The sequence below is a fragment of the Amphiprion ocellaris genome, chromosome 22 (genome assembly GCF_022539595.1).
Source record: "Amphiprion ocellaris isolate individual 3 ecotype Okinawa chromosome 22, ASM2253959v1, whole genome shotgun sequence".
NCBI lineage: Eukaryota > Metazoa > Chordata > Actinopteri > Pomacentridae > Amphiprion > Amphiprion ocellaris.
In genome coordinates, this window is record NC_072787.1 from 20,388,045 (window position 1) to 20,409,817 (window position 21,773).

Genomic DNA, 21,773 nt, shown 5'->3' on the forward strand with positions numbered 1-21,773 from the left:
ATATATATATATATATATATATATATATATATATATATATATATATATATATATACATAATAATAATAATAATATATATATGTTTTTTTTTTTTTTTCCATGGCTTTTGCCTTTTGGAAACTCCAACTGGACCTGACAATTAGCCTCTGCTCTCCCGGAGTGAGACACAGAAGACGGTGATTAAAAAAAAAAAGAAGAAGAAAAACAGTCGCATGAATTTGAATCAAGTGATGTGAATGTGTGTTTGACAGCTTAACACAGGGCCCGTTGTAGGTGAATTTTATTGCAAATGCGCAGGTTTGTGTGTAAGAATGCAGAGTGTGCCAGCTACTGCCTGCGTTTTCTTTCCTCGCACACTTGAGGAGAAGCAGGACAGATCGCGTCTGCATGTGGCCGCCACTCATCCCCTCCTCTGTTTGCTGTAGCTGCAGTAAAAATGTCTTTAAGTCTGCGGTGTGAAGTATAGCAGCAAGAGGTGAAGTGCTTCGGTTTGAGGCCCATTTGCTTGCGGGCTGTGTGTGTGCGTAAAAGAAAAAAAAGAAGAAGTTGAGCGCCTAAAGAGACACTTTCCCGGGGCCGGGGCTGTTATTGCAGATGTGGCATTGTGTCAGCTTTGATGGGAGCCGGTTGTGGCATCTGTGAGGGGGTCTGCTCTTTCTTGTCCAGTGTGGCGATTGGGAGACAGATGAACTGGCCGCTTGCTGTGAACAATGATCTGTCATGTACCCCTGCTTCTTGATGTGTGAAACTGGGTTGCTTGTTTTTTTTTTTTTTTTTTTTTTTTTTCACCAAAATTATTTAAACTGAAAAAAATGTGCATCTTCTAAACAAAACTCCTGTCCTCTAACCGGTAATTAAGTTATGTGTTGTCATGCACGATGTGAACCCCATGTGTTTGCAATCCCATGCTGCTTGCAGTTGTCTTTGGTGGGAGTTATCCCCAAAGTCTTGCTGCATCCCGGAGTGGAGGTCAAGGAGGCGCCTATTGTTTGAATGTCAAATGTAAATCCCAAGGTTAATACCTGAAAGAAGCGCAGGCCCAGACATTCTCTCTGCTCTCCAAACACGTTTAGATGAGTACCTCTTCCCCCACTCTGCCGCTTCATTTCCGTCTTGCCGTGGACTTGGGGCAAGTTGGAAAAGGAGGGGTATCCCATATAAACCCCTTTAGTGTGTTCTTTTCAGTAATGAATGCTAACAGACCCCGGCTCTAATAATGCCTCATCTTGGAAAAAAAACAAAAGGGGGAACTCCACTATCTGAGCAAATTTCTTCTCCGACCTGAAAGAGCCCTCCTTTGACAGCGCAGCATTTGAAGACTAATCGTTTTTTCTCATGCAAAGCACGCTGTTTTAAGAGCCCGGGCCACGGAAAAGAGAGGGGGCTGTGTTTTAACAATACTCCGCAGGGAGTGAGGAACAGGGTTTTTGGGGAGGGTGGTGGGATGGTTGGTGGGGGGGTAGGGTTGGAGGGGTGTGGAGGTGGTGGTGGGTGGATGGGGGGGGGATTCCTCTCTCTCTCCTTTGCTCCTTCAGACAAAGCCCAGTTCCTTTCAGGGGGTTGCATGGGGGGTAGGGTGCGTGGGGAAGAGGAGGGAGCATCCAAGAGTTGGAGTTCCTTGAAAGAGAGCGACTCAGGCCGCTTTTAATGACAAGTTTGTCATCGTGGCTCCTCTTCTGCCATCCACGCTAGGAAATTGTAGGCCTGGCCTTGCAGTGACAGGCCTGGAAAGAAGTGGGCCTCCGAAAATTTATAGAGAAACAGAAATATTAACGTGTACATGGCCCTAAAACGGCTTCGGCTATTCCTGCCAGACTGCTGTTTTTATTAAGAGGGGTCGACATGCTTTGGAAATATATCTTATTCATGAAGAAAGCCAGGTTAGACTTCCCAAAGAATTCATTATATCCCCCCTCCCACCCCTCCTCGGATGCGGCTTTGCGGGTTGCAGCCGTCCCTCGGAGGACGTGGACCGTGGAGCGCAACATTGTAAAGCCTCCCTCAGCGGGCATGGGAGCGCGAAGGGTTCCATTTGTCAAAAGGTGCTAGAGTCTTTTTCCCTCCTCAACACTTTCCCGGCTCAGTCTCAAACTCATTGTCTGAGCAAAGGCAGGACATTAGTCACCGCAACGCCACGGGAGCCTGCGGGGGCTAAGGACCGGCGCTCTGGAGCCCTGAGTCGGACGAAAAAGGGGAGGAGAGAGGCGAGAGGGAAGAATGGTGGGAGGGAGTGAAAAAAGGTGAAAGAAGGGCAAGAAAAGAGGAGGAAATGTGGGGTAGAGGGAAAGTGAGGAAGAGAGGGAACATGAGAGCGCCGAGTATGTGTGTGGGAGAGGCAGAAAGACCATGGGGGGGTTAGAGGGAGTGGAGTCTGTAGCTCTACCTCAGGGCTCAGTATGTAAGCCCCTGTCTACCCCCCAAAGCTGCTTTCACAAAGAGATTTACAAGACAGGTCTCCGGTGTGCTTTGCTGCCCTGCATTATGAGTGAGTGAGTGTGTGAGCATCTAAATGTGTGTGTGTGTGTGTGTGTGTGTGCAAAAAAAAGGACATTTCTGTTGTTTATTGTCCAAGACTTTTTTTTTTTTTTTTTTTTTTTGCATCATCTATGCAAGAAAGATATTCACCCAAATTTAGCAGGTCAGATTCACAACAGCCCCAGTGGAGCAGTGTGTGAATAACCCTTATTCCCCCTGGTGGCAGGGGTTTCTGTGTGTGTGTGAGTCTGCGGGTGTGTGTGCATTCATGTGTGAATGTATTTCACAGATTCACACATACAAGGGATCCTGTTAGCTTTTGGAATTATTTATAAAGCCTGGCTTTTGTGTGGCGCCCTAAGTCCCTGTCTCCTCCCATTACTGCCTATGACTCTACCTGGGCTTCCTTCAGCCCCCAAATGCTCCCTCAGACACCCTCCCAGCAGAAGGAACAGAGTTTGGTGTTATATCTAAACCCTTTACTGCTGCTGGAATCACTTCTTTTCTCTTTGGTGAAACATTTTCTCCTTCGGAAGAAAAAAAACCCCGTAATCTGTGGAGACAATCTATGCACTTTAGAGAGACACGCAAAGTTATACAGACCCATCCCATATGGCCCTGATTACCCTGTAATCCAGGAAAGTTTTTTTTCCCTCCTTTTTCTTGCACGGACCGAGCGGGGGTGAAGGTTTTAGTGTGTTTGAGATGGTTTATGTTAATGTTTGTCTTTTATTGAAACAAGCTGGAATGTGATTATAGTCCTGCTCGGTACATATGAGCAGCGAACTGCTCCAGTTTCCCCCATCTCCCTCTGGCATAGAGATCAATGCAAACCAGCTAACGGAGGGTAATAAGCCATTAGTACACACATTGTTGGAGAGATTTACATACATCGACCGGCGAACTGATAAACTAGGTTCCGTGTCCTAGAGGTAAGAATTATTGTGTGTGTGAGTGATTAGCTGAATGAACTCAAGAGTGTGTGTGAACCGGCGCTGGGTGATCTCCTCCCTGTGACTGCCAGTCCTGTGTGATAGGAGCCAGATTGCGTAGCTGGAAGCCAGGTTGTCTCTGCTTGTCAGGAGGTGGAGGAGGGGAGATGTGAGGATGATTACAGTACACCGTTCCTCTGATCTGATTCATCACTAACTGTCTCTCCTGCAAAGGGTGAACTTATTATCCCTGTCTCAACTTCCAGCGCCGAGCCAGCTGCTCTCCATGCTTCCCAATTAACCCCAGGCACCCGTCAAACGCTCCAATTAAGGCCTCCTCCTCCTCCTTCTCACGAATTTATTTGCCTGCGTTCCGCCTCGGCCCGGCTCCGGCTGAGGAGCTCGCAGGAGGTGAGTGAGCGAGCCGGTGTTTGTTTAGGAGCTGTCCTAAGCGATGGCGTTACGGCTCCTAGATTCATTTGAGGTGCGGTTTGCTAACAGCTGAAACAAGTAAATACAGCCAGATGTTTGGCTTCCTCACAATCAAGTCGGCAGGCCTGAGGGTGCTGCCGGTCTAATGACAGTCTTGTTCCTAGCTCTTTATGCTGGGGATTTTTCAGGGGGCCATTTTGTGACTGTGCTGTTTGGAGTTTATGGGAAGTTTTTTCTTCGTGCCGAACGCTCTGCAGTGCCGTTAAGTTTATGGCATCTCATTCCAGTGTTGTGCTGCGTGTGATACCGTCTTGCGTGACTCGTTTTTCATCTGGCTGCGTGTTTCTCCCCAAATCAGCCCTTTTCGAAAGCCAAAATATTCTGATGAGCAACAGTGTGCGCGTGTATCCATGAGTGTTGTTGTAGGTGGCTTTGGCAGCACGATGAAATCCTCTGAGACCGCCTTGCCTGAGTGTGTGTGGAGCCTACGAGCCAGTGCAGAGGGATGGGGGGGCTCTGTGGCTGATATGAAAGTGAAGGGAGAGAGTTGTCTCCCTGTGCTGCCGTGGGGGAGAGCCGTCAGGGAGCTCCAAGTCTCTGGGACTCCCTCTGAGCTTCAGCTGTCTTTGATCTCGTACCTCTGCCGCGGTATACTCCATCTTACTCTATAGAACACACTCACCTGCCGCCAATCCTGCAACACAGACTCACTGTTCACATAGATGAGACTTTTAACTTGTATGCTCCACTTTACAGACCAGCACAGGGTTCATTGCATCCATGCCGCGCAGTGTGAAGCTCTACTTAAACATTCTTGGAGGTGAAAATGTCAAATAATGACTCTAAGTGGCTACAAACACTGATCATCACAGTATTTATTCATCTGTTGAATTGTTTCGGGAACCTTTAAGGTTTGGAAAAGTTTCTAGGACCCAAGATGACTCCTTAAAGATACTTTGATACAAACCAAACAGAAACTGTGAAGAAGCCAGAACCAGAAATTTCTAATGTGAACAAGAAAACATGCCTCGCTGCGAATAATCCATAATTTCAGTGTCTAGTTATGTATATGTTAGTGCACTCCTTCCCCACATCTTTCCTCCTGTCCATCACTGCCATGTTGATTCAAGTGCTCATACAATGACCTTATTTTAAGGGAGTTTTCATGCCGTCTGATTTAAGATAAGGGAAATGCAAAGATACAACAAAATCATCCATATCTCCATCTGTGGAATGTGTGACCCACTGCTTCCCTTTTGAATCTGCTCCCATCCACACAGGAAGCATAGCATTAAAGCCATACTCTTCATTTTTCTCTTCCTTTAACCCCCCTCCTCTCTCTCTCTCTCTCTCTCTCTCTCTCTCCCTGCATTCCTTTGACTGACTGTGGCGCATTTCAGGACAGCTTCATTCAGCATTCCTTTACATCCCGATTTGTTTGCCCTCCCGCCTCATTTTTCCAAGTCTCCCTCTGTTTAGGTCCGTCTTTATCACGCGAGCAGCCAAACAGCAAGACAACTTCATCTCATCCAATTTTCACCCCTTTAATTCGGTTTAAATGGCATGGCTGCGAGGGCCAGGACGGGAATTAATAAGAGCCAATAAAGCTCGCCGCTGGGGCATCGAGGCCAGTCTTTAAGTAAACATTATGACTTCTTGAGGGGGGATTCAGGGGCAGCACTTGATGAATTGTGGCGGAGCTTGGGAAGGGCTAATTTCTCACTTAGCCGTCCTGATGGGGCTAGCTAATAGGCCTTGCTTTGCCTGGCTGATTGTCTGCTGGCTTTATTATTGTGCATTATCGCACTGCCCCCTGGCTGTTGTTAGTGTTCGGCCCCAGAGACGCCAGAGCCCGTCATTAATCACATAGCGGCACTGACTCATTCCACTCCAACACTTATTCCAATGACACAGTGGAATGAAGGAAAGGAAAGAGAGATAGAAAGGAGGAGGGAAACGACAGTATGTGCAACATAAGTAAGGCGGACAAGTGAACGGAAGAGAAAAGGAACTTCAAGCCCAAGTGGGCAGGACAGTTTCACAATAGCTGTGCTGCCTCTGGATTACCTCAAATAGCCCTGCTCTTTGTGATATACTTCAGTCTGAGGATGAGGAGAGTGTGTTTCTTCAGTCTCTTGAGCTAAGCAGGAAGACCTTCTGTCACAGCCGTACCTGCTGCCACTGCGTTTACACAGGACCATCTATCTGCTTGATCCGAGTGCACGTGTGAAGAGCAGGCAGAGAGAGATGTGTCTGAGGTTTTCATCAGTGCAGGAATTTCTCTTCCTCCACTCATCCCCTCCCTTGGGGTCCCACTCGCTCACTTATGTTCTGCGTGCAGTGATTCCACTTGCATACTGAAAGGCGTACAGAGCAGCTGTTGCACCTACTCCTGAACACACCGGCTCTCAAACGCAAACGTCTCCTGTGCCATGTTTGCACACACGCGTTATATAGGAGCCGTGCTTTCCGAGCGACGCAGCCAACGGTGCGACGTTACTCTTTTTTGCTGCGAAAGCACGGCAGAGGATGTCGTGCTCTGGTTGTGGCATCGTGCAGAGCGCCTTCTGTATGAAGAATGCCTCCGCAAACACAGAACTGTTTTCACTGGAGTTGAGAGGCCCACTGACAGGATACAGGTCCCATTCTCCTGTGCTTTACAGTATGTGCCATGTGCAGGGGCCACTTGAATGGAAAACTTAGCTAAGAGTGCACTGGGGCTGCTGCAATTGGCAGTAATTATTCTGAAAACTGAATTTCAAGTCACTCTTAAGATACAGTACGGAAACCTTGGAAACTTCCGCATATAGAAGTGAAAGATTTTCTCATCCTCTCAAAGACCTTCATGATATTCTGCTGAAGTAATAGCTTGCATTGTTTGCTTCTGCCTTCAGTAAATGGCTGAACAAGCATCTTTTCCTTCTTCTCAAGAATCAGGAAAAGTGTCCGAATCAAACAAAGGCTCTAGCATGGGAAGAAAATGAACAAAGTGGGAGCAGAGGGGGGAAAACCAATACCGCATAACTGGGCCACCACGACAACAAAGCTGCCTGCATTATCCATTGTCTCAGTCGTCGCAGCCCCACTTGCCCTGAAACAAGTGGTTCACGAACAAATGCAAAGTCAAAATATATAAATAAACAGTCTAATAAGCAGGGGGCCGTGGGGAAAAGGAGCAAGACTTCCATTGTGGCGCACGCTTTATTTGGCCCTTATCTACTGGGTAGCGAGCGCAAAAGAGGCATCGTGTAAGCGTTCTGATTACATCGTGTGGGTTTGTTACCCAGGAATGTAAGATGCGCTCGGCTCATTCTGCTGTGCAACACGCCGGGTCCCTCACCAGCCTCTCCAAAGCATCGTAAGTGGAGAGGTCTGAGGGAGCAAGACGCATGCGAGGATAATCTTATTAGCTGTGCTGAAAGCTATACTGATGAGCTGTGTTGTTGCTCTGTTTGTCCTTGAAAAAAAAACAAACACATCCAAAACATTCCTCATGTGAGCGAACCTTTTATTTTGAAATTGTGTAGTGCACTTGTAAAAGCGGCCCTGATTGTTTGCTGATGCTATTAACATGATGCACCTGTAAAATCAATTCAAGACAAGTAGATCTGTACAATCTTAATGCAGAAAAAGCTTAAAATATATTTAATTTCTCCATGCAGCATTCATAAGTTTACAGAACCAAGGAGAGGTCTCAACTTAAAGCTTTACAATAAAAAGTTTTACTCGCATATCGTCACAGGATAATATAGAAACATGTAAATGACGTGGAATCTGAACAGCTCAGCCGTGTCACAGTACACAAAAGGGTGAGAAGATCGCACACTAAACCAGTTTGCATGTGCATTTCTGGGATTTGATGTGTGTGTGGCAGGGTGCGACTAATTCCTGCTAAATGGCCCTTACTTGAGGGGCTGGTCCCCATCAGCTGTAGGCCAGACTTAGTGCCATCTGGGCACAATGTTAAGTTTTAACTGGTGAATGGAAGCCACAGCCACCAAATCCCAAATCCCCCCCCTCCGTCTCCTTTGCCTTCCAGGGCCAAGGGCAAGCCATAAGTGCAGTGTGGAACGCAACATGGAAACCCAAGTATGTGGTTTCCTCAAAGAGCTATCGAGTACGGGATTTTGAAGCCATGACAGGCCCTCTAACCACAAGCGAGCACTTCCACTGTCTCCTTAAGGGGGTCTCACCCCCTCACTCTGACCCCATCCAATGCAAACACATGCAGCCCATAGCCAGCACATTCTGTTTTATTGCTAGATTCAGCTAATCTTGCTCAAGGGCTCTGACTCCTCCTCCTTCTACTTATTCGCCCCTCGGTGTTTCAGTTATTCCAGCTGTGAAGGAGCCCTTAATATTGTTGGCATACCTGCGAAACGTGCAAAACGCACACTGTACATGCAGGAAAACATGTGCAGGCATGCAGGGGCACAGTGAGGTGCACACAGATGCATGCATGCATACATGAACACACACTTAAACGCACACACACTCTGTCTCACGCTCCCCCCCCGCCACCTCACCCCATTCATTTTCTCCCTTATCCCACTTTTTTGCTCACAATCTCCCTCAATCGTCTCCATCTCCCATCTCTCCCCTCCCCTCTAACTCGCTGTGCTGCGGTGCGTTTGTGCAGTGTTGATAAGCCTAAGATAGCAGATCTCGGTGGTCGCTGATGTAATGATGATGAATGCTGCGGTGCTGCCAGTCTCCCCCTCAGGGGGCCCTCGACACTGAACAGTCGCCCTAATGAAATGAACACAAATACAGTACACCGTCTGTGAGGGGGGGTAGCCAAATCTAAGAAGACACTTCAAGAGTTTATATATAAATGTCCCCCACTTTCTCTGTGTGTGCATGCATTTGTAAAATGTGTTCCTGATGGCAGAATGCAGCCAAATTAGAAGTACACCTTAAGCAGTTTCATAAAATTAAGCTTGCAAAGACGTCGCCTTTAAATAACAAAAGGCAGTGATTTTTTGATACCATTAGTACTTGTTTAAGCTTGCATGAAGAAAGAAAAACTGCTTTTTTTCTATCAAAGGCAAAAGTTTATTTTAGTGTTTCACTTTGATGTGTACAATTTGCAGATGACTTTCAACTCGGTGCCTTTGTCACCAAGGCGTATAATTTATGTTAAATTGATTTGCTTAATGTGCTTATAAAATAAGATTTTTTTTTTTTTTTCTGAGGGAACAGTCTGAATTGTGGTATTTTAAACCTGTTTAATCGCCTCCCTTTCTGTGTGGAAGGATTACAGTTGAACACAAATAAAGATACACCCTCTTTCTCTCTCCTCTAATTGGGTGTAGGACAGATATTTCATGGGAAAGACATTAATATGAAATTAACATTTATTCTGGGTAACAACAGCATCCGATGCCTGCTTGTAAGTCGCTTTTTTATGCCAGGCCTCTGTGACACACTGCTGATGCAGGCTATGTAAGGTAGTTCTCATAAAGATGATTATATCTCAGCTGCCACATGTAAATGCACATCAAAATATGATATCAGACTCGTAGGTAGGTTTGTGCTTGCTGGCACAGGGAGCACCGATCTCTGTCCTTACTTGAACATTTTATGCGAAAGTTTCTCACATCCAGAAGCGTTCCTTCCTCATAATGATGTCTTCGTATAAACACAGTGTTGCGTGGAGGGTTTTTGGAGACTTGGACGGGGCAAAAATGAGCAACACGAAAGGCAGAGACAGGAACATCTGCAGGATTGGGTGTGGGCGTCCAGGTCAGAGGGATTATGGGTGAAAAGGTCCTGCTTTTAATTGCTGCTTTGGAACTGTGGCCTGCCTTGTGGAACACAAAAGGCCCGTCAGACACGCTTCAGTGGCTTGGACTTGTGAATATTTGCCCGACCAGTGGAATGCTCCGCTTTCTCCTCACACTCCTATACAAACCCCCCAATCCTGACCCTCAAATTTACTTCACTTTCAGCTCTTTTTTGGCTCTGCTCTGACTCACCTGGGGGCGATAAGACACACACATACATGTATGCACGCTGCGCACACAAAGCATGTTGGGAGCTCTTCAGTAACAGCTGTAAAGCAGGTTCTCGCCTTGTTCTTTCTCCAGTCCTTCGCTGCTTTTACTCGAGTTCAGTCATTAGAATGATGTAATGACAGTTTCAAAGAAGTCGTTGAGTGGCACCTATGATCAGTCATCATAACGTCCAAATATGCATGCACAGACGCACATATTCTAGTGATTAACTCACAAAAAAAGCCCCCCAGAAATGAAAGCATCCACTCTATCAAACACGCAGCAGTGATTTGAGATGATATCTGTGCAAGTAGGACAAAAATGTCTTTGGTAGGGGATGACGGCTACACATGTATTCATGTGGGAGTGATTAGAGGACAAGCTCTTGTTTAATTCTGTTTTGATTGGTAGGGGAGTAATTGCATTGTGTTATTTTTTTTCCCTTCTCATTTTTTTTTCGTAAGCCAGCAATTGCTTACAGATGTTGTTGTCGGGTCAGAATGGATGACAGACTCTGGTTTTTCAGGGGGTTGGGAAAAAAAACAAACAAAGCTCGCAGTGTTTGTCTGAAGTTTACCCCTCACCACTTCCCCCTTGCCTTCCTTCCTTGGGGAGTTGGTAAAAAATCAGCCCTCCCCACCCCTTCTTCTAGTTTCAGCAGCAGCACTCTTGTTGCATTACAGCTGACTTTACTGCCTTTGTATCTGTGCATGTTTATAGAGTGGAGGACGATTAAATAGCACAGTCAGGTAATTAGCTGGTCTTTATTGTAAAGAAAATGTTTGTCAGCCTAAATATTTCCAGTAATTATCCGTGAATTATGGAGTCTAACTAAAGGCTTTGTATTGGACCGAATGGAACCGTCCTGTACTTTGTGTAAATGAATGGTTGTGATGCATCACCATGTTGTCTCCATAATCAGAGACCTCCATGACCTAGATAGAGTTGAGCTTGTAGACGGCCTCTGAGGTGCTGAACTGAGCAGCATGTCTGCTAGACTGTTGGCTGAACCCCTTCTAAACCCACAGACAGTATTAACTTGAACCACCTTTATTCTTTGAAAGAAAAATTGCCCGGCACCATGATATTCCCAAAAGGGCCTTCAAACAACCCTTGTTTTTTCAGGACTGTGAATGTTTCTCTCTCTGTGGTATCCCCTTAAGGTTTCTCCTTTCTCTCTGGAAAGACTGCTAGAGCAGGATTATCAGTATATCCACAAGCTGCCTTTACTTCTATTCTGAGATATAAAACCTCATCAGGATGTCCTGCCTTACTCTGTTTATGGAGTTGTTGGGGTTTTTTTTTGACAAGAAGTCAGAAGTTTAGTGTGGCGTAGTTGAAAATAAGGTAGACTCAATTTTGGTTTGGGATACTTAACCACAGTGAGCGGAGGAGGAGATGAGGCCTCTGAAAGGCAGATCAGAGCTGATGGATTGACCCGTGGTTTGCTCTGAGCATCATGAAAAGGGAACATTAGATCTAAAGTTTTCCTTACAAGTGCTGAAGTCTTTTTTTCTTCTACATAAATCAGCATAATAAAACTTGGTGCACTAATCAAACTGTATGATATATTTGCTTCTCATGCACTTCTAGCAAAAAAAGTTAGTGCTGTTTGATTCATCTTATGATGTGCACTTCATCTTTTATCCACCTTCTTCTTCTCCAACCAGTCATCCCGTCTCCATGAGGTCTTGAGGAATGAACAATTGCCATGGAAACCCAGTCCCAGGCCAGTTCAGCAGCTGAGAAGAAGAAGAGGGTGGAGACCATTGTGGCTACCAAGGGCTCATCAGCACGCAGTGACATCAGCGAGAAGGCGGTGGCCTCCAGCACCACCTCAAACGGTACAAGTTCTCTCCAACTGCACACTGAACTGCACTGTCAATGTCATTCTATAGTCAGATTTGAAGAAATTGGTCCATCATCTGGCTTATTTGTTGAACAATAAGAGTCCAAAGCTCAGTGAATCGGATGCCACCACTACACAGTTGATGTTTAAGCCCTTCTTTGGTTGATTTAACCCCTGAAACCGAACTTTTGTTTTTTGAGGTCACATATTTGTAACTTTTTTCCCCCATGAAAATACCCTAAAATGACTCAGATGTAACTCTGCATTGTTGCTTCCTCTGGAATCTATTCTTCTCTGCCTCTCTCCACATACCCATTTCTAGTCATGACAGCTCGAGCACAACAGCTCACCCGCTCTACTGTAAAACTGCTCAAAACTCACAATTTGAAGTTGTAATATTAAAGTAGTTCAGCCGTACATGTTGGAACCAGAAATCAATTATAAAGAAGAATGACAATACAGGAAACTCCTCCCTGCAAGCTGGGTCAGTTTCAAGGTGGACATGCTCAACAGTAGCTTGTTTAGCACATGATATGTCTTTGAGCAGATAAAAAACACCATATGGACATGATAACAAGGTAAAAAACTTCAGAAATAAACCTAGTACATGATTATACAGTTTCAAATTGTATGTTACCTTAGCTGTAAAAATAAAATTCAGTCATTGCGGTTCAGGTTCATCACATCTGATACCACCAAATCACATTTTTACTCATCTGTTCTCTGAAGTCACAAAGGCTAGCAAAATTTGTATTGTAAGATTTTTGATCAGATTTCCAAATCTCTGTCAGCTTGAGATGTACATGTTGCTACTTTGCCCTGCGTCCCAAAATTTCTGTTCCTATAAAACTATGTCTTCTTGTTAACTTTTTGAGAATGTCTTTTCATAAAGTTTCTGCAGTGTCGTTTTGTAGATTTTTTTTTTAAACTTTTTGCAAGGTCTTTATAGATGCTTTATTTAGTTTTGCACACATTTTATGTGGAATTTTTTTGTATTGCAGTCTTGCACTGCATTATAACAACAATAAAGCTTCTAATTCTAACTGAACTGTACTCTCAGATACGTTTTGAGGGCAACTTACTTTTTGCCAGATTAACTTTGTTTGTGACACATCACCAATATGTTTCTAATCAACATATCTTTGCTGTTTATTTTACTGGTTAAGTGTACCTCCTTTTCAGCCCACCAATCATACATTAAGTAGGACGAGACTCATCACTTGAGGAGAACCTTCAAACAAGTTGTGAAAAAGTCATAATTTAACTCAAACCATTGCTATTTTCCTAAACCTAACCAAGTAGTTTTGGTACCTGAACTTTGCCAAGTTTCTAACAAGTAGTAAATGTTGTGAAAGTGTCAACCAAACCATTATATTATCCTTGAACTCACAACATAGTTTTGGTGTCTAAACCTGATTAAACAGTGAGTGAAAACCAAAAGTAAACAATGAGTTAAAATGAAACCTAATGTAAGGCTGACTTATGCAGCAATTCTACCTTCTTATGTGGACTGTTTGTGGCTCTTTGAAACTGGTCTTTTGATGATCACAGTCTTACCTTTTGGAGGGAAAACACGTTCCTTTCAAGATGCAAATGAGAATGCAGTTTAGTTGTGTAGGAATGTAATTTTTGGGAGTCAAGGTTGGGCTACAATATGTCACCATCCATCACTCAACATATCTAAACCCTAGAGTCCCTGATTTACTGGGAACCGAGGAACTTTCCCTGTGCTTATGTTCTCATTATTTAATGATGAAGTTGACCAACTCACCAAAACATGATTAAAAGATTTAGACACGCACCGATTCTTGCACATGACCGTTTCCCTTTGCCTCTCTTCTCATGGTTCACGTACAACTCTCACTGGTAACAACCTTGGCATGTTTACATAGCAATGTCTTCAACACATGCTATTAAAAGCGCCGCAGAGCTTGCAGTTCATTAAGCTTGTCGTCATCTGGCCTTTCATTCTCAATTCTAGGGACGGAATCAGAAATATTAGACGGCGATTTTTTTTGTGTGTGACTGGAAAGCCTTGGAGCATCGAGCTAAAGTCATAACAAACCCAGAGTTGAGATCACCACGGCCTAAGCTGCAGCTGTGCTCATTAGCAGTGAGAGGATTTGGAGGGTTTTTTGGATGCGGAGCTGTAAGAGCTGGAGCTGGTGGCCTGATAGCGTTTTCTGACACCCAGCTCTCGACTCCTGCTGGTGTCAGACACGATCACGAAAGGGTGAATAAGTCGCTGTGGCTTGTTCTTCCATATGGGAGTTATCACAGGAAGCGGGTAAGGTAATGCATCCTGAAGCATCTTGGGAACGCTCTCACTCTTACTCATTCCCAGATGGCCGGCACTGTTCGATTCATTAGAGGGACGGCAAGGAAGGAAAGTTTGTTGTGGAAAAAGCATGGATGTAATCTGGTGCTGTGATTGTGGATTTTTCTTAGTAATGTGCTGCTAATTACAGCTCTGAGCAGCACGAGGTTTGTCTCGGAAACCTTGCCGAGGTTTGTTCTGCGCCACGTCAGACGACATGCAAAGTCCCTCAAAGTACAGTAGTCTCATAATTCACTGGACGATGGGAAGGATGATACTCATCTGCAGAGAAAAAGGTCCCCTTTAGATCCCGAATCGCTCTCTTGGAATCATAAGATAGCTTACACATTCTTTGTGTGGTTATAATTACAGCGCATTCCCAATTCGCCCCCAGAACTCATAACCTCTTATCAGGTGTAACCCTACACTCGCCTCAACTTTAACCCTCGTAGCCCCTGCCCCGCTGCCTCCATGCAAACAAAAGGTAATTGTGAGCAGCTGTGGAACCCCGGCGACTGGTTCTTCTTAGGAAAAGGCCCCGGCGAAATATTTCCCCCCGTCAAGGAGAGCAGCGGCCCCTGATCTCAGCACAGCGGAAACCCCGTTGCGCGCCCGGCAATAGCGTGCTATGATAAGTTGTGAAAAGTGGAAAATAATTAGGAGGGGGCGGGAAGAGTGGACGAGGTGGATGTTTGGCTTGGGTCTTTCCAAAGTAAGCTCTGCTACCAGACGTTTTCTGTGGCTTGGGATCGGCTTTGCGAGCAGGTATTGATCTTTTCAGATATCGTAGCTGCTCTCAACTTTCCCCTTTCTTCCTTCTTGTCCCGAAGTTGTCCAAGTTGAACAGGCCACGCAGTAATTATTGAGTCCCCGGTAGAGCGTTCCCACATGGTTGGCTAAATGGTGGCTTCATCCTGTGTGCCATTCATCTCCGTGCCCCCCTCCTCTCACAGTGACAGCTCAAAAGGGCCGACTGTGCCACAACAATGCTGTGATTGGTGCTCTTTAGGAGGGGTTTGGTGGGAGGGGAGGTGGGGTTTCTCTCCCCTCCAGTCCTCATCATTCGGCAGGCAGGTGGACCACAAAGTCCCCTGATTCTTTTGTTGGGTCCTGCGATTTAAAAAAAAAAAAAAAAAAAAAAGATGTCCATGCTTCTTGGTTGAATAAATCCTGTCGTCATGTGATTTTTTTCCTAATAAAATAAAAAAAAAAAAAACACCCTGGTTATTTGCAGAAGAGCGATAAAAGAGTAAAAGTTTCTGGATGATTTGGGGAAAGTATAGAGATGAGGTGGAAAAAAAACTGGACTCGGGTCAGAAAATTGTCACGGGATGCGGCTTTAACAAAGGGAAAGTAAATTACAAAGTGCGAGTTGGGACCTTTTTTAATGGTCATGCTTAAAAGGGCAAGAGGAAGGGTCTCTGAGGCGAACAAGTTAAGCCTTAAAGGGCAACAAATGCACGGCTTTCGTGTAGGTTACCAGAGAAATCCCTACGCAAATGGAGAGCGTGGCTAAAGTGTTTAAAAGAAGAAAAAGAGCACTTGACTACACTGAAAAATAATCTTCTGATGGGGAAGAGAAGGAGGAATGATACAGAGGGAGGGAGGGAGGGAGGGAGGTAGGGGGAGATAGAGGGCAGGAGTGAGGGGCCACCTTCTTTTTAGGCAGCCATTTAAATGATCAACAGTAAATAGAGGGGAATGTCATCTGACAGAAATAAAGTTCCCGTTAACAGCGGGGATGGAAAGTAATTTACAGATACGCTGTCCCCGCCATCTTTGTGCCTCCCAGATAAGGTTTCATTTCAGAAACGGATAGGAGACATTTTCACTTACGGGCCCCCATTCTGGGACACCTGTGATAACAGCTTGTGGACCCCTAATTGAAAATGGGTTTCAAAATGGATTTTCACTTTTCTTCCTCCCTCCTCTCCCCCCCCACCCCTCCTCTCCTCCATTCACCTCCCTCCCTCATGACTAAACCCCCCCTCCCTCCCCTCTCCTCCATCCACACCGACACCCTGCTCCATCCTCCCCCCACACACCCACCCTTTTTTTCCTTGGCGTTCCCTTGTCGTTGGCAATATCGGAAGGACAGGGAGGGAGAGAAGAGAGGAAGGGAAGGAGGGAGGGTTGGGGGGGAAATGGAGCGTTGGGAGCAGATCATCCCTCAGCCCGTGTCACAGCTATGACAGCCGCATGATCCGTCTTATTAATGAAATCATTGATCACTTGATGGGACTCATAATCAACTGTTTCTCCACTGTGTCCTGCCCCATCTCCTCCTCCGCCTCCTCCTCCCTCCTCATGCTGCCACCTCTGCTTTCCACTTTTTTTTTTACCCCCCCCCCACTTCAAATAACGAACCACATTACGACAGAAAAATGATTAATAAATGCCTAAAATTAATACGAGCACCCGCCACCTGACTATAAATGCCAGAGATCTGATGGGAAAATGTCAAGAATATACCTGCTCTTTTTTTCTTTTTTTTTTTTTTTTTTTACTACTTGCACGAGTTGTTTGTGGATCACTTTTGCTCATAGGTGATCTGTGTCATCTGTATTTGTGCAGTGCTGTATGTATTTCACGGGGACCAGAGAGGGGAAGCAGGGGCCCCCTTCATGTTACCCCGCTCTGGGCTCTGCCTGTGGGGGCTAATGAGAGAGAACTGATGGAGGGATAAGGGACCTCATGGGAGCGCTGGCTGGCCCATGGGTCAAACAGCACAATGGAGGCGGCGTTATAGAGCCTGACACACAACCCCACACAGGAAAACTGGCTTTTAGTGTCAAAAGACCTCTGTATGGTACATACATAATACATAGAAATACATAAAAACTTGTTATGTCAGACGAAATATATAAAAGACCATGCAAATTTAACCGCTTTGTGCCTGTTTTCATGATGAGATGTAGACTAGAGGTGTCAAATATAGAAGCTACCTGTAGATTAGTAAATGTGCACACACAGTGGATGTTCCTCTCCTTTACTGGTGAGCCATAGCCATTTCATGGACCTCTGCACTGAAGGCAATTTCCTGCAGCAGCAGGGGGACAGACTTTGGCAGAGCCACCTCACGGGGGCCTGAGGCGCAGGATTAGCTTAGCCTCGCTGCTACTCAGGGCGGAGGGGAACCTCAGCTGCCCGGCCCACTGCAGCCCTGCCTGGCCTCTCTTGTCTGGCAGACTTCCGCCTGCCCAGATCTGCCTGCTGGGGCCCCGCTGCTCATCCACTGCTGGAAGATGCATATAAGCCACTGCCTCAAGACTTCTGCCAGTCTGTGGAGATGCAGCCAGAATTTAGCTGTAGTGGAATTGCATCTTGTTTTTTTTTTTTTTTTCCGGTTAGTGCTCATCCTACTTGTTGTAGCAAGTGTTGCAACTTTAGACCTCAATGAAAACTTCAGAACTGGTGGCTCAAACTAAATTCCTGTGTCTTACAATGCAGGTCAAAGTAAATGATCACGATATTTTATTTTATAATCAACTTTTTTGTTTATGCTTATTAAATGTTCATTTTTGGGCAGTTTTATGTCTTTAATGGCAGTTAGTGGAGAGACCCAGTCATAGGAGAAGACAACTGCGCATCTGGTAACTTAATGCTCACCATTTGTGTCCATTTGGTTTGCACCCTAAAGCAGCTGACCAACTGTTAGGGTAATATTGTACTCACAATTGCAATTGGAGAGACCTGGAAACACAAAATGACACCAGAAAGGACATAAAACAGAAGCAGCTGGCCAGTGGAAGAGGTTCTAAGTACAAGTAAGCCAATAGTTTAACTGAGTTATTTAGACCAACTGAAGTGTCAGTAATGTCATTTATTACACAGGAGGACTGAGTGGATGCACATCTATAGTGTGGTACATCAGATTAGAACTAAATAACAAACAGGCTGTAAACTGTGTCAGATGTTCTGGTAATGAGTTTGCCACCCACTTTCATTACTTCTTCAAAGTGAATTTGATAACTTGAAGGTTTGTTTGGTCCCTCTGAACCATAAGACCTGCTGACAGGTTTGAAATGCATATTATGTTTCAACATAACACCAAAGTCACACAATTTAGCAGAGTTTAAAACTGTAAAAACCAGAAGAATTGTCAGGTTTTCGGCATTATAACAGTCCTTGAACTAGTCATCTGTGACATACCGGTCTGTTACAAAAATTCACCACTTCTAAGCTTAATATAGTAGTATTTAATGAAAATCACTTTATTATATGTCTCATTAAAAAATAGACCAAAATTAAACAGTTTTCTGTAATCAGATTCTGCAAAACATAAAAATTCTGCATGCGTCGGTGACACCATGAGGCCATTAGGGATTCAACTGTGACAGACAGTCACATGACCAAAATTCAGGGATTTTTGACTGAACTGGGCAGAACTGCAGGCTGTTACTACAGGTAGGACAAAACCATGGAAGCCAATTAAAAATACAAAGTAGTACAATGTCTATAGAGCCACCATGTCTTTAATCCGGTATTGGTAATACTTGTGGACAGTTGGAAAATGTTTGATTTAAGGTTGTATCCATTTTTTCTTCAAAAGTAATGAAACAATTCAGTTTTCTCTTTTTCTCTTTTTATGATTTCTGGCATTGAAGCAGTGTGATACCACACAGAGGACATTTTTGAGTTTTCTCTACTTTTTCCATAGAGATGCAGGACTTTATATTGCAGTAAAAAATATGTCCAAAAATGTCCAAAACCTGTATAATCAATTCCCTTGTTGGATTCTAATACAAAGGGTCGGTCCTCATGTTATGCATTCGTATAGGTTCTGGTCTTAAAGTTGACATCTCAGTCATAGATTTTTAATTCTAATAGGTTGTGAGAGTTCACGCTGACCATCACAAAGGCTCCTTAAAGGAACCTGAGGTCATTCTCACTGACACGCTGAGAACCAGAAAGGCCTCGGAGTCAGAGGTCACCCAGGTCACGGACTAGTCTCTGAAGCACTGACCGGCCTCTTAAGGACAAATCAGCTCGCAGTGACAGAGAGGATGGGAGCTGCTCATCGACCAGCCTCACCCTGCATGCTGGATCTACTCCTCTCCCTCAGAGACGGAGGCTCAGGGGCGACCGAGGGCCCCATAAACTCATAAACCAATAAAGTGGGGAAACCGCAGTTGATTATTCTACCATTCTGTCCATTTGTCGGTAGGCATCAGTGGCCTCCCTCCTGCCAGGAGGAACAAAGCAGGAGTGTCCTGACCCTGCCAGGAGGATTTATTGTGGTGTGTTCTTCTCCGCGTCCTCCCTGTTTTGTTTGCTCGCGCTCTCCTCCTCACCACAGTTGGGCTCTTGCTGAATGCGACTTAGAGGATGAAGTAGCAACTAGTGGCCGAACCACCGGGGTTGGATTTTATGAAGGAATGGCATGTAGAAAGACACATTCTTCAACGGGGCTTCTTTCTCTTTTGGATTCTTTACGCAACTTCATTTGCATAAAGATAGACACTGTATGTATTGAAGCATTTACAGCTGTTTCATTAGTTCCTTAATTGTCATGAATATGCAGTAAATGACACAATGTGCACTCTGGTTTGTGAATAAATTCCGAATTTTGGTTCTTTTTTTTTGCCTAAAAAGCAAAAAAAGACAAAAATTTGCCTAATCATGTGTATCATTAGAATAAAGCAACACAACAGAATCAAAGAAGTGCTTTAAATGCGGTATAAAGACTGTACAGAATTAGAAGCACATTTTTCTTTCTGACATGCATTGACATCTGCTGCTTAAATCATTTGTAAAGAAGGTAGGATAAAAAAATAGACAGCATAAAAAAAACTTGCCATTGTAGTTTTAAAGAGACAGCAAACTTAGTATGCTGCACTACAATCCCATAAAAGTGCCTTCCTGAATGTAGGCTGATGTCCAGTTAAAACATCCAGAACTATTTGAATGTATTAGAATCGCTGCTTTGAGTTTGAAATTTATGTTTTTAGTCTGGAGCAGGTTGTATATTTCAGGCCAGTTACTGCTCTCTGCTCCCAAAAAAACTCGCTGGATTGAATCAAGACATGCTTTCAGATTTGAGAGAGCAATAGGCCCCTATACCCCCTAATCTCTCTCCCCTGACCTCCACACCCCCTGGGCCTTGACTCTCACCCCTCTCCCCTTCACTCCCCCTCCCCTCCCCTCGCACCGCCCCGACTCTCTCCCTCGCAGTGCGAAAGAGGAGCCAGGATCAAAGGCCATAAACCATGGCAGTGATTTCTGGTGATTGATTAGAAGCAGAGGTTGAGAAGCAGCAACTCTCTCCCCTCCGTTCTTCCCACCCTCCGGTACTGTGCACGTATTCTCCCAGGGCTCTCGTAAATAGCTCAGGCTTTAAGTGTGAAAAAGAGTTGCCACGATTGGCAGACGGAGCCCAGAAACACATCCGTGCCGACGCGGCTTGGCCGGTTTTTCTGCCTCTTCTTCTTCCTCCTGGATGGCAGGGGGGTGTCAGTTGATAAGAACCATTTGTTGTCTTGCTTGGATCTGGGGAGGGACAGTGTAATCCCCTCGCCCTGGTCTGTTCGCAGAGCTGGAGGAAAAGAGCAGAGGAGAGGAGGAGGAATTGATTTTCAGAGCGAGGGCATGCGGAGAATTGAACTCAGATGTGTAGCAGAGACAGGGTTTGAAAGAAACATTCTACTTGCGGGGAAACAAATGTCTGTAGCTTACAGCAGAGAGGCCGTACAATTTGAACTTGAGTAAGTCCTTCTAATGTTAATCAATTGCATAGTTGTCTTTCACCGTTCCCTCCCCTCCTCATCCTCCTCCTCCTCATCCTCCTCCTCCCCCCTGTCCCATGCACTGCTCAGCCTGGAGGCCTCTTGACAAGCAAGTGGTCCAGTAAAGGCATTTTAATAGGCCGTGGCCATTCAGTGGCAGCGAGATTAATGCACGAACCAGATCTCCCACGTGCACGCTTTTTTTTTTTTTTTGCACACAAACACACACACCTCACCTGGAGCTGTGAGTCTAATGATGTTTGGAGTGTGGGCCTCGCAGCGACAGCTCCAGTCCTGCGGAGATGTGTCTCATGTCAGACTTTGCGCCAGACAGACTCCAATAAGGAAAAGGAAAAAAAAGAAGGGGGTGGCGGCAGGGTGGGGTGGGTGTTCTTCATCGCAGCTGGAGCAGAGCCAAAACTAAAAGTGCAATTCTCTGAAGGTTTTGTTTTTCCTCTGTGGTATTTACAAAGTGATTGAACGCATTTTTGAGTGTCATGGAGTATCTCATTACGCTCTTAAAAGCTTTTTATCCATCCACATGCTGTAAGATATGTACACACGCGTTGCACACTGCAGATTCTCCCGTCATACATGCATGCGTGCAGACACTCACTTTTTTTTTCTTCCCCCCAACCAAACTGTACACACACACACACACACTGTCGGTGCAGCTGGAGGATGGGCCAGCGTTATTAACTGTTTGGCGACCTCATGACTTCATCTTCGGTGCTGTCAGAGGCGGCCCACATTATGTCTCTGCTCGGCTCAATGGGCTCTTTGTTCTGGCTTGGCTCTGGAGCGGCTCAGCATGGGGCTGCATGAGTCCAACAGTCCCACTGCGGCTCAAAGTTTTTGGGGGGGAGGGAGGGAGGGAGGGAGGATGGATGTAGGGAGGTAGGGGATGGAGAGAGAGAGAGTGAGGGAGGGAATGTGCGGGAAAAGGGATGAGGAGAGATTGAGGAGATTTGGGAAAGACATGGGAACTGGGAGAAGACCTCGGAGAGCGAGGGGTGTGAAGAGGAAGCCGGGAGCGTGAAGAAATGA

The 21,773-nt window shown here is 45.3% G+C and overlaps 1 protein-coding gene across 1 annotated transcript in view; it reads left to right on the plus strand.

The window, feature by feature from the left end:
* The window catches only part of gli3 (GLI family zinc finger 3), a 100,958-nt gene that overhangs the window by 4,628 nt on the left and 74,557 nt on the right, over positions 1-21,773 (plus strand). Inside the window, exon 2 of the mRNA XM_023263107.3 lies at positions 11,506-11,679. Coding sequence (XP_023118875.1) covers positions 11,547-11,679 — 133 coding nt within the window. The 5' untranslated portion in view covers positions 11,506-11,546. The remainder of the gene's footprint in view (positions 1-11,505; positions 11,680-21,773) is intronic.